We start from the raw sequence: 13,318 nt of genomic DNA, 5'->3' as shown, positions 1-13,318 counted from the left end.
AAAGGCAGTAAGCGAGGGAGAGCCCCAGCGCCGTCTTCCCCTGGGCTACGCGGCGGCCCCGGGGGAGCGACCCTTGCCGGTGCCGGCAGCGGCGGGCGAGGCGCAGGGCGGGGGCAGGCTGCCCCCCCGCCCCTCGCTGCCTGCCTGCTGCCTGTGCCTGCCCGCGCAGAGCGGAGCGGGGCGGAGGAGGAGGGCGGCTGCCGCCCGCGGATGCTGGGGCGCGGGCGGCGCGGGCAGGGCGGGCGGCGCGGGCAGGGAGCTGTCCTTCAGCACCGCGGGCCGCGGAGCGCTCCGCCCGCACCGCCGCCCGGGGAGCTGTCCTGCAGCACCGGCGGCCCGGGAGCTCTCCGCCCGCCCCGCCACCCGGGGAGCTGTCCTGCAGCATCGCCGGCCAGCGCCGACACCGACACCAACACCGCCGCCGCCGCCGCCGCCGCCGCCGCCGCCGCGGGGGAGCCGTCCAGCGCTGCGCCGCCAACGCTGCCGCCGCCGGCTTGATGCAGTAGCGGGGCCCGGGAGTCGCCGGGGGCCGCCGCGGGGAAGGGGGTGCCGCAGCCGGGCTCCGCTCCGCGCCCCCTGCCCGGGAGGAGTGCCGCGCTTGTCCCCCTCCTCCCCCTCCCCAACCCCCTCTTCCAGGAGCCCCCCTCTCTCGTCGCCCACCTCCGCCGGGAGCGAGCACCGCGGCTGTGCGGAAAAGCCATGGGAGGCAAGACCTCGGCACCTGTTCAGCTGAAATCAAGGGCTTACAGTATACTGGGCACTCTGGCTTGGTGGTAGGAGCGAGCAAAAGGAAGGAGAAGCAAGCAAGAAAAAGTGAGAGAGGATTGGAGCGACTGCCGCTGCCGGGAAAAAAAAAAAATAATAAAAACCCAAGGAAGATAACTGGGAAGGAAAAGGATTTTCATGGCGCAGGCTGCAGAGCTAAGCAAGAAGACTGAAGGTTGCATCTCTGCTCTTACAGTCTCTAACTGTCTAGGTCCAGATAATGAGAGATTGTGTTGAGGATGCTGCTGCTGCTCCCCTGTTCACTGTGGAAGCCATCTCCAAATTAGCCATTACATATGGAAACTGGAGACCAGAATTTTAGAAAAAGGGATTAAGGCGTCTCATTTTGGGGGGGGTTCTCTCTTTATTTGTTTGTTTTTTCTTGGTTCTTTTCTCTCTTTTTTTTTTCTTTTTCCTTTTTCCTTTTTTTATATTTCAACCAGAACATTTCCGATTTAAAAGGCAAGCCTCTTCCCGTGTGGTCTTTCTAATTTACACTCTTTTCCGTGGGCTTTCTTACCTCCCTTTTTTGATATCTATCTCTCTATATCCATTATATTATTAATCGGAATTATTATTCTTTTATTTTATTAAACACACACACCCCAAGAATCAGAAGGCGGTTGGGTATTTGTATAATGAAGAATTATGGGGCTCTTTGACAGAGGTGTTCAGATGCTTTTAACCACCGTTGGTGCTTTCGCTGCCTTCAGCCTGATGACCATAGCTGTGGGGACCGACTACTGGCTTTACTCCAGAGGGGTTTGCAAGACTAAAACTGTCAGTGAGAACGAAACCAGCAAAAAGAACGAGGAAGTCATGACCCATTCTGGATTATGGAGAACCTGCTGCCTGGAAGGTATTTAATTCTGGACCTCCACACCCCACCCCACCCCCACCCCTTCCTCTCCCACCACCCCACGTTTCTCCCTCCTCCCCCCAATAAACCCCTCCACATTCCACCATTTTCTCACTTCATTCCTTTTGCGGTGGATTGAGAGTGGTGGGCTCAGTTACTCAGAGCACAGAGGCAAGAAGACAGGCAAAACATTCACTGTTCTGTTCCCTTCTCCCTTTTTCTTTCCCACCCTCCCCCCTCCCACCTTCCCCAAATATTCACTTCCTCCCTCCAACTGGAATAATGTGTGTGTTACAAAACCACCGAGAGATCCTTTCAAAACGCAACTGTGCAGTCTGCCTGTCTTCAGCTTGTTTGTATTGCCTTGGTAAGCAATGCCAAAATGCTGTGTTATTGCTGTGCTCAGGCTGCAACCAGAGAGTGAAATAATTGCTCTCTTTGCAAATGGCTTATTTGCAAAGACAAGACTGTGAGTGAGGGGCAATGTGGGGAGGAGGTGATTGCAAAGCACTTTAGTTCACTTTAGGAAGGAAAAAGAGAGAAAGGGAAGCAACCGTGTTATATTCAAAATGTCTCATACAGAACGATACCAGTCGTCTCAAACAGAGTTCAGAGCATTTTGTAATGTCTGTAGGCAACCACATCTCAGTGGGCTGGATGCAGAGGGGTCTAGATGGCCAATAATTGATTTGGTTTGGGGCTGGGATTTTTCCCCAGTTTGTTTGATGTTGGGAGAGGGGTTTTGTTTGGGTTTTATTTTGGTTTTGGGGGTTGGTTTTTTTTAAGGTTTATGGTAAAGGCTTAAAATAAACAAGTCTCTGAATGGAGAAATCAGCTGAAGTCTGATGTGGTGAAACTGAACAGCAACTCAGTGACATGTCTGATGACAGAAGAGACACGACTGCAGCCAACTTCTGGAATCAGATGTTATAAAGGGAGGGGAAAAGAAAAGAGGGCCAGTGATTTACTTTTAAATATGTGTTGCTGAGTACTGCTATTGGTGTACATGTGGGCTGGGGAGGTGGTCTTCAGCCTGTGCTGGAGGGAGAGGGGCAACTGATGTAAATGCATGGTTTATGTTACACACGTAGTGAGGAGAGAGTGAGAGAACAGGAGCGCACATTACAGCCCATTGTGAAAGCCCTGTTTGTGAATCAGCTCCCAGCTGGATGGTGGGCTGCTGGGGGTTCATGGACATCCAGGGATAAGATCAGTGTCTGCCAGTGTCCACCCGAGCTGGGTGTGCCTGGAGCTCCCTGTCAGGAGAGAACGGCAAGTGGGTACCGCAGAACCGATTTTCTTAACCCAGCACAGGGAGATGGAAGGCAGGGGAAGGGGGAAATAAACTATGTATGTTTTGATGTCTCTCGCCAAAGAGAGCTAAAGCTGCTGCTTGGAAATGGTTGTGTCCAGGAAGAAGCATGAATTCCACACCCGCCCCCCCTTCTTGGTGCAAATGGTTGAGTGATGGCTGGACATGTTTTGAATAGCTAAGTGACTTCATTGAGCGATGGTCTATTTGACGCATACTGCATTTAGTGCCCTTTGTCAACCCAAACTGCTGCCTTTTAACATATCCTGCAGAGGAGCTCTATGCTGAATACTATATGCTGTATCCACGCCAGAAAATCAATAGCAGTAAATTAATGGGGGATGTTTTAAACACACTTGCTCACACACACGCACAGATTTCCTGCAAATAGATAAATACATTGAGGTATATATTAATAAAAAATGAAAAACCTCTCACAGAGATATTCATTACAACCAGGGAAGGAGACATCTCCTTAATTAAAAATTGATGAGAGAGAGAAGGGAAAAAAAAAAAAAAAAGCCCAAATGCAAAGCCATGCAGGGAAGAGAGGCTGCGGGGATGAAATCCCTTCCTGAGCCATGTCCCCAAGCTGGAGGGTGGAGGGAGGCTGGGGTAGAGGTAGAAGATATGAGGACCCCAGCCAGGAGAGGCAGTGAATTCAGATCATGTCTATCTGCCCACAGAGCCGTACCCAGAGGGACGCGGTCTGAGGGGGAGGAGGAAGGGGCGGGTGAGGTTTGTCAGATAGGAGAGCTCGGGGCTCCTTCTCCTTTACATCTGACAGGACCCCACAGGCACTGTTGAGAAGTGGCTTGCGTGGCAAAAGAATGTGCCAGGATGCTTCCAATTAAAAGCTTTGAAGTGGCCCCAGCCCCCACAATGTTGTGCTGCCAGCCCAGGTCCCCTGCCCTCCCTGCTGATGCTCTCCAGTGGGCTAAAACCATAGCCCTGCATGAACGGTGTGAAATTCAGCCTGAGCACAACCTGCATGGCCCTGGCCGGGTGCTCTCACTCACCCCACACATGTGAGGGTTGGGCTGGCCCAATCCCCCAGCACCCAAATGCTGGGCAGCAGCAGCAAGTGGGGTAGGAGGGTGCAGTGCACCACAGGGGAGCTGAGCCCAGCTCTGAGTCCCTTGCCTGAGGGCACAGGTTGCACTAAAACTTGGATAAAGACTTGGTTGCAAGAGCATCTCAGCAGAAGGTAAAGCCATGCCCATGGGCACACGCTGAGCAGGGCCTGAGCATGGGCTTGCCTTGTGAGTTGGCACAGCATAGGTTTGGCACTGCTGTGATGCCTCTGCTTGGCTTTCTGCAGCCCCACAGCCTGCATGGGGTGGTGGCTGGCACTCCCTTGGTCCCAGGACAGCACAGCCAAATATCCCCAGCAGCCCTTGGATGGCAGGGCTCTTACTGTCATGTCTGATCAACTCAGTGGGGGGGTTATCTCCTTTCTTGTCAAAAGGAATCAGAACGGTGTCCCTGGTTGATTCCCACTCCCTGGTGAAAGCTTCCTGCTGGTGAACAGGAGAGAGGATGCAGCAAAGGCTCTTTTCCCCCAAGATACATGGAGTGGGTAGATTTGTGGAGGGAAAGGCTTGGTCCCAGGAGGCTGTAAAAAGGACAAAACCTTTGATTTGTGCACAGCTTGCCCATGGTGTGGCAGAGGCACCTGACAAAGGATGTGGGACAGTCAGTCTTATGCCTGGAGCAGATGTTAGGGGAGGTATATAGGATGAGGGGAGGTAGTGAAGAGGAGGGCAGGAGGCTTTGTAACAAGAAAATAATCAAAGAAGGAGTTCAAACTGCCATCTGCTACTGGTAGGAAGCCTCTGATAATGTTGCCTTCATTTCTGGAAACGTGGAGGAACACTGGCATTAGTCAACACTGCAGGCTGTCAGAGATGGTGGACACCTCATGTTAGTTATCCTGCTAAATTGTCTTTTCTCTTCTTGGCCAAGAGATCCAGTAGCAAAAATGGCTGTGAGCACTTACCTTGGGCTGTATGCACAGACATGTTGTGGTCAGAATTGCAAGCTACTCTTGGAGAATTTGGTCCCCAGGCTTTCAATTTCTGGGTTTCCCTCTCTTCAGTCATTCTATTCCCTACAATGGACTTTCAGTCAGCATTTTCAGATCTTTGGATTACTTCTAAGAAGAGTGTCATTTGGGAAGTTCCTCCTCTACTGGGATTTCTTTCCCCCTTTCTTGTGTCCTACAGTGAGTCCCTACTCGATGGTGGGACTCCAGCAGACAGGTGGTGTCAGTACACTTTATTGCAGGTCATGCTTCTGATTTTTTTCCCTAATCTTCCTCCAGATGATTCTCTCTCAGACTTTGGGGTTGCCCAGATACATCTCTTGGCCATTCTAAAGTCCCTGCCCTTCAAGAATTTTTTTTTTTCTCAGCCTTTAGCTGTATAGGCACAAAACACACACAAACACTGAACAACTGAGATCTGCAAGCTCATGCCCCACATGGATGGTGCACCTCTTACAACTTTGAAATGGCTGCGGATCTTCCAGCCTGATCATTCTTGGCACTGAATGTTTTAAAACCACTTTTTATTATGACTGATGCCTTGTCTAATTCTTTCATTAGCTCCTGTAGATCTCCTACAGGATCTCAAAAAGTGAGGGACGATGCCTTATCAGGGTCTCATGACGCAAGCAAATGAAATGTATTTTATATCTGTAGGTTATTGGTTTTGTCATGTTGTCATTATTATTAAGAAACGGATAGGTCTGGGAGGCTTTTATACTGAGAAGGCGGGAGAGAAGAGTCCAGGGCAGGCAGGCATGAGTGATGCACATGGGGTTAGACATCCCTGTAGATCTGACTGGTGTGAAGGCAAGTAATTGAATGGATGTTGATGGAGAAAATAATTCCTGCCTAGAGACCCTTCCCAAGGAAAATTGATGAGCTGATATGTTCCCTTTCCAGCTTGTTATATCTGAACAGTGCATGAGAGCTATGTGCAGATTCAGTGTTTGCAAAAATGAAGAGCTGACAGCAAAGTGAGGCAGAGCACAGGCAGTGGACAAGCTTCTGCCAGAGTATTCTGGCGCTGCGTCGTTTCCTCTCACTGCCTTCTCCCACTGCTGTTTGCTCCTGGTGTATCTCTTTCCTTTCACATCCATTTTATGTGTAGGTTTTTTCCCTGTTTTCCCTCTTAGATTTCATGATTTTATTTCTTTCAGCCGTTGTTTCTGTCAGTGTCCCTAGTTTTGCTCTGCAGAATTGCCTGCCGTCCTACTTCCAAGGATTCACAAATCTACAAAGGGTCCTTTCCTTTCATCCTTGCTGACCTAATCCAGGGCCTTTTCTGAAAATTCAGTGGGTGTAGCAGTAGATTAAATCAGGGTCTCCGTGTCTTCACAGTTCAGGACCAGGAGCATCCCCCTAGCCCAGCCATGAGATGCAGCAGGAGGAAATGACCAGGCACAGAGCTGATTGCTGCTGGCATTGCATCTGCTGGGGAAAAAAGGGATTCAGAGCTGGACAGACCTTGGGTGAAGAAGAAGACAAAGGATTTTAAAAAGTGGGGTGGCAGATGGTGAGGCAGAATTACTCAGGATCCCAGACTTGGGTGGGTTTGGTTCTCCTCTCAGCTTAAATTCACACCTGACTTGAAGTCACAGAGAAGGCAGGGATTTGAGGGGCTGAGACCTGCAAGCTCAGCTCCTTTGTAAGATTTGACAAGGAAACGCTGTTTCTCACTAGTGAGTTGCTAGAACAGACTTCTAAATTGCTTTTGAATTATGAATCTTCCTGCTGACAGAGAAAGAGGAATGGGTTAATACTGTCCTGAAATGCACCAGAAATTGCCTTGCTGAAAAGAGTGAGAGTGAAATGCAGTGGGAGGGACATGGAGGTGCAGTGTGGCAGCAGTAATGTATAAAGAAATTACACAGAGATAGAACAAATGTCTCTTTGCCAGGGAGACCAGGAGCTATTCCTATCTAATGTTTCCCTTTTAACCCATCCCTTTCCCCATGCAGCCCTCTGAGCCCCCGTCTCACATGGTTGTGATTTGGTACGATCTAAGCAAGAGTTTTGGGGGAGGAGAACCACCAAGGTTTGACAGCAGAATCTCCATATTTATTTAATTTAAAAACAGTAGCGAGGAGGTTGCCGGGGGGAGCAGGGAACATTTCAGGCTCTCAGATGGCTCTGCCCCCTGCCCCTGTTTTAAGAGCAGATTCCCAATCAAGCATACCCGGTTTATCCCAGGGGGAGCCCTCGCTGCTCCATTCTGCGCTACTTCTCCCTTCCATATCTTACTGGTTGTCAGGGGATGTCTGCTGCCTTCTTTTCACAGGCACGAAACCTTCCCCCTTGCAGGGGGTTCTCAAGGAAGGAAGGGGGCTGCTGCTGGGGGAATGGGTTACAGCAGGGGTCCTGCTCCATGCCCTCCCCCCTCAGCCCCCAACCCAAGGCAGCAGCCACCCAGCAGGGGAAACACAGAGCACAGAACTGGTTAGGTATATGCAGAACGTGATGTAAATACAATACACGTAAAAGTTATTTTTCCCTTCCCTGTATGACCCCAGCTTTTTCCTTACCCTCCATCTTTGACTCATTCTATCCATCTCCGTTTCAATTTGTTCTCGTTTCCCTCCCCTGGTTTTCCTCTTTATTTTTCCCTTTCATCTTTATGTCTCTTCTGTGCTTTCTCTCAAAAGCATCTTCTCCTTCATTATTTCTCCCTGTTTGTCTCCAAGCTCTCTGAGGCCCATCCCCCTTGCTCTTTCCTCTGTTATATTATCTTGTCCTTGCTCCTCTCCATCCCGTTTCCTCCTGCTGTCGCATTGCTCTATCCTCTTTCCTCTTCTCCCTGCCATTATTTCCCCCTGCCTTTACCCCATCTTACATATAGTAATTCCCTCCAGCTAAAGGACCCCATTTTTTTGGAGCTGTGGTGCCTGTAGGCTCCAAATAAACACTTTTCCAACCTCTTTCTGGCTGTCCCCCTCTTCCTTTCTCCAGCCAGTGTCCCCTCCTCAAAGCAGTGTATGACACCAGTTGCAGTCACTGTCTCCCCTTACCAGCAGCCCAGCTACCCCTGAGGGGGGTGAGACCCAAGCCCCTCCCTCTGCTCCCCTCATTGCTCACTGCCTGTGGTCAAGCCAACCTCCCTCCACTTTGCTGCCTCCAACCTCCCATGGCCGGAGGGCTCACTGGCAGCTCAGCTGATGAGCTGGCTCATCTGCGTGCAGCCAGCAACTGGGCTGGAAGGAGCTCATGGCAGCCCTAAATGCCCTCCCTGGCAACCCTCAGACATGGATCAGGCCAGAATCCAAATGGAAAATAAGGGTCTCTCAAGCGATAACCCTGGGGTAGTTTTTGTGCACTATAGTGAAGGATCTCTGGTTGTCAGGGAGAAGAGTCTCAGCGAGCAGTCATCCTTTTGGAACTGTTTTTAGGGGAAGGATTTTCTCTGAGATTCTCAGGAATACCTAAGGTGGGGAGGTGAATGGGGCTGAGGGCTCCAAGCCTCGCGGTTGCCTGAATGAACCTCAGTGAGGAGGGGCAGAGGGTATCACTGGCTGGTGAGAAGAGGGAGATTGTGTACTATGCAGGGCTCTACATGTACCGTGGTGACTCACTGGGTGCCAGAAATGGGGACACTGCTGTTAATGGTCTATTACAGCTCATGGCTGCAGACAGAAAACCCACCACCAGCAAGTCCCCAAGCATTAGGAGTAAAGCAAAGGGGATAGCAGAGAGTGCAGAAGCAAGGGCCATCCAAGGGTGAGGTGTTGCAAAGTCAGAATAGGGTTCATAAAAGGGGGACAAGGACAAGGAAGAGTAGGAAAGACTGTGTATGAAGGCTAGGCATGTTTGCCTGGGAAAGGAGGTGAATGAGAGGGAAAGTGATTGGATTGTGTTGAATAATGAATGGGCTAGAGAAGGTGGATCAGTAGCTCTTGATTTCCCCATTTTGTAACACACAGACGAGAGGACCTGACATGAGTCACGGGAGACCCAGTTAAAGCTTTCTCATTTGATGCATATCAGGGCTGTGGAGCTCATCGCCACTGGAGCTCTCATGGCCAAGATTTTAACAACATTTAGCAAGCAAGTGGGCATTTACGACAGAGTTCACGAAAATTAAGCATCCTCCTAATGGATGTGAACAGCATTTTGGGTGTTTTGTAATTCAGCAATTAAGCCAGTCGCCATAAAAACTAGGATAACATTTCACAAGGGCAGTCTATCCCCTGTCTGACTGCCATGTGGTTCTTGCCTCTTCCCTGAAACATTTGTCAGGGATTAAACAGAGCTCAGATTTACTTAGTCTGGCATTTCTTTTGTTTCTAGATGCTATGCTGTGCAGTTGCAATGTAAGATGCAAACTAGGCCTGCCTTTCTGCTGGTGTCAATGACTGCCCTAATTTGACAAATTAGCAGTGAGTTTAGGTATTTCTATCATATTTTGCTAGGAAGGATCTGGGATAGAGAGCAATTAAGAGCATATGGAATTAAGTGGAGTCCTTTTTCTTCACACCCCAGGGTATAAAGTAAGTAGTTGGCAATGAAGGTGCTATATATGTGCAAAGAATGATTATTGTTGAAGTCCCTGCTTCCCAGAAAGCAATAGGCTTTGGGTCTCTTTGATGCTATCACAACTAAATTAAAAACGAGGTTGTCTCTTTTCTCTTATATGTGTGGAAATGATTGCTGCACTGGCGTCTGATGACGTACAATACTGTAGTGTTTCTATGCACAAGAGATGGAGGCCCAATTCTCCCCTCGTTTTCTCTGATGTAACCTCAGTGACTCGGATGGAGCCACACTGCTTATGCTGCCTGTGTAGGCAAAGGGTAACTGAGGCTGAGGAAGGGCTGTGTATGCTTTAAACATCCATGCCCCCAAGGTCACCGTGTGTCCCCACTCTGCCAGTGACGTACCCAACAAAACCAGGGGCTAAATTCACTTCTAGTGTGAGTGGGTGTGACAGTCCCAAAGGTAATGAGATTCTGCATTTATTTATGCCAGCTGTTCACCAAGTCCAGCAGTCCCTTTTTTAACTATTCTTATTTTCATATCTTTCGCCATCATTAGAAAAACTCAACTTGGCTTCTCTTCCTGTGGGGCAAAAATTCTCATACAGATTCCTCACCTTGGATGGATGAGTGTGTAAAATGGCAGAGATGACCATAAACTTGCTGGAATTCACCTTTCTCTTCTTTCTGCATTTCTCTTTATCCGAATCTTTTCTTTTTATTGACAGCTTTCTCTCTCCCAGATCCATTTATTCTCCTTATGTTACAGAAAAGTTCTCCCATAAAATTCCAAACTACTCAGAGTTTTCATACCAAGCCCTGCAGGACAGGCGAAATCCACTTCTGTTTCTGTGGTACAGATAACTAATGTATTTATACCAGCTTCCTATCAAATCTATAACTCCCCAGAGAAACATATGGACTTTATCCTGCACTTCCTATTCCCTCAGAGCATATACTCCTATCTTCTAGCTGTGAAAAACAGAAAATGAGGATGGTATACAAAAACTTGAGAATGCAATGTCATCCTATTCATGGGTAGGGATTTTTCTGATGTGTGTTTTTGCTAGAAGCAAACATCTATAAATTTCTGATTTAGCTTGTTGTATAAAGAATACATTCTGTCAAATAAAGAATAACACTATCCACCTCCGTTCCTTGGATTTTCTATCCCTTTCTGATTCTTCTCTTCCTATTTCTCAGCTTTCATTCTCCTTCTGAACATGATTTTTTTTTAGTGCTGGTTTTATTTTTCTCCTCCCACTCCTTCATAACAACATTTCATTCTTAAATTTGCTACCACTCAGAGAACTTCTCTCTTTCTTCAGGTCTTGTTTACATCACCAGTGTAGCTGCAGTGAGATGGATCATACTTGAACACTGAATATTTCCCAGGTTTATGGTTGTGTTCATTCAGTATCACAGATCACTGTGAATCAAATGACTTTTCATCCAACCCTATTTTCTGACTTCTCTAACCTTACTGTGACCTGTCCATTGTAAACAGCAAATTTCTGAGAACCGGTTCCTGGAGCTTAACCTCCTCCTGAGGATGTTGCATAATATTTTTCTTTCTTAGTTTCTTAGTTGTTTTTTCTTTTTTCACCCTTGGTTTCCATTTTTCTTCATTCTCTTCACGATTTTTCTTCAAAATTCACTGTTTCTTCTTCTCATCCCTTTTTCTCGACATCATCTCTCATGTCTGCGTTTTTCTCCCTCAGTCCTAACCCTTTTTGATGTTTCTGTTCTTCCCTGTACATTTCTAGCCCATAGTCCTCCTGGATAGGAACAAGTCCCCTTGACCCCATCCCATTCAGCCTCTTTGGAGAGGTGGTGGAAAAGGACTCACAACTAAGTCTGTTCAAATGTGCATGTGTGCACATGTGCACATGTGCATCTCCTTTCAGATACGATTGGTATGAAAGATTGGTGGTTGAGATGAAGTGGTTTGATTTTGACTTTTGCCTTTCAGAGAGCCATGAGGAGTCTTTCCCAAATGTAGATGCCCCCCAGAACTGCCTTCAGAGTACAGGGTCTCAAGGGACCAATCATCAAGAATTTCTGCTGCTTCATTTTAGATTCAAGCATTGCCCTCTTCCTTAGGCTGAGGGTCATTGGTTTTTGAAGGGCAGTGGCAGAATCATGAAAGAAGACATTTTTCTCTTGCTCATTTTTGAGTGAGGAGTGAATGAAACAGATGGCAGAGGCCCTTTATAGGCAGCTGCTGTTGTCTCTTAAGGTGTCACTGTCGCAAGAAAAGTGGTTGTAATTGGGGAGTTTCAAGATCAGTAGTGCCTGAAAGGACTTGAGCAGAAAAAAATGTCATCCTGCCTGAAGGCAGGGGGGAGGAGATGGAAATCAAATATTCAGAGACTAAGGAATCAAGTTCAGGGAATAGGTTTGAGCCACTTTAAGGTTTACGGAATTTCACGACCACAGGATGGATGGTTTCCCTGTGTTTGGGAGTTCCTAATAGGCCACAGACAGGAGAAATACTGTAAGTAGGGTGAAGAGCTGGTTTAGTGTATTTTGGGGACAGCAAGAGGGGCTGGTGTCCAGTGGAAACAGCTGAGTGAGAGACTGAGATCCCCAACGCACTGTGGAAATGCAGTTGGGCAGGAGCAAGGAAAGGTCCAGGAATAGCTATCTCCAGGCTCCTTTCTTGTCCAATTTCTTCAGAGCACTACTGCAGTGCATGCTTTTGGTATGGGGGATGCTACAGTTTGGTGTAGAAGCTTCTGTCCCAGATATTCCTCAAAATGCCTGCCTGGAGCCCTATGATCTCAGTGTATGCAGCACAGAGAGAAATTGTAAGTTGACCTGTGAAATAACAGAAGTGGAGACATGTAGCTGTTCCCTCATGAAATAACCAGGCTTAGGTTTCTTCATATCTTCCAGGCTTGGAGGGATTGGACAGTGGGATAGGCCTCAAAGTCTTCCAGACATTGAGTTGTTTTAATCTCCCTTGTTGCCTTTATGTCTCCAAAAGTAGGAGCCATGTATTTCTTTCAAGGAAGAGAAAATGCACAAAAAAGTTCAATAGGAGAATTTGGGAGGAAGCCTGGGAGGATGATAGGGTCTCTCATAACGTGAGGGTTTGGGGCAACAGAGCAGCTGTGAACAGGCTCACTGCTGGAGATAATTGGAGCTCAACATTGCACAGTGTCCTTTAGCTGAGGATTCCATTGGAACTGTACTCAATAGTCTCAAAGGGAACAACTGCCAAGAGCAGAGCAGAGAAGTGCAGCTGCTTTGCTGTTGAGAAAGGAAGCAAAAGAGAAAATAATATGTCTATCCTGCCAAGTGAACTGCAATGCAAACAGCAGCACAGCACAAGAAAATGCATGGGACTGACAATTTTTCTAAATTTTAGGTGAGCACCTAATCATTGCACAACTCTTTCTCAATCACTGTTCTGTTCTTCCCCTCTTCATCCATCACTCTGTCCATCTGTTCACAGGAAAGCATAACTCAGAAAGGCCAAGAATGGCTTTCTAGGAAATAATTCCAGGGGCTGTCTAAGATCACAGGAGAAAGGTGTTTTTCTGTGTGCTGCATCATTACAGCTTGGCCCACATTTACAGGAACAGTGAGGGGGAAAGTATTCAGAGCAAAGCAAGATTGTGAGAAAGAGCATTGTGATGATATAAAGGCACCAGGACCAGGGAGGACTTTTATTCTTCTGCAGAAACTGAAGGGATGGGTTGTTTCTGGGAATAAACTGACTCAACTGTGAAAGCGTCTCTGCTTGCTGGAAGCAGAGGGACATTCGGGGCTGGAAGGGTCTGTGACAGCTGGAAAGCACAGTTGGCCAGAAGGAAGCATTAGGCAAGAGAGGACCCAGGACTTGGCCACAGCATGACAAGGGA

General features: G+C 48.0%; 1 protein-coding gene across 3 annotated transcripts in view; it reads left to right on the top strand.

Moving 5' to 3' along the window:
- The first annotated feature begins 459 nt into the window (after positions 1 to 459).
- The window catches only part of CACNG2 (calcium voltage-gated channel auxiliary subunit gamma 2), a 51,722-nt gene continuing 38,863 nt past the window's right edge, over positions 460 to 13,318 (top strand). Inside the window, exons 1-2 of one of the 3 annotated variants that reach the window (XM_066184655.1) lie at positions 460 to 940; positions 1,479 to 1,624. In XM_066184655.1, coding sequence (XP_066040752.1) covers positions 1,483 to 1,624 — 142 coding nt within the window. In that variant the 5' untranslated portion in view covers positions 460 to 940; positions 1,479 to 1,482. Of the gene's footprint in view, positions 1,625 to 13,318 lie in introns of all 3 variants that reach the window. The other 2 variants (XM_066184654.1, XM_066184653.1) reach the window with 2 other exon arrangements.

The sequence above is a fragment of the Chamaea fasciata genome, unplaced genomic scaffold (assembly GCF_029207755.1).
Source record: "Chamaea fasciata isolate MVZ Bird 193981 ecotype frontalis unplaced genomic scaffold, bChaFas1.0.hap1 SCAF_5, whole genome shotgun sequence".
NCBI lineage: Eukaryota > Metazoa > Chordata > Aves > Passeriformes > Sylviidae > Chamaea > Chamaea fasciata.
Note: the sequence above shows the minus strand (reverse complement) of the source record. Positions and strands in the feature narration are given on the sequence as shown.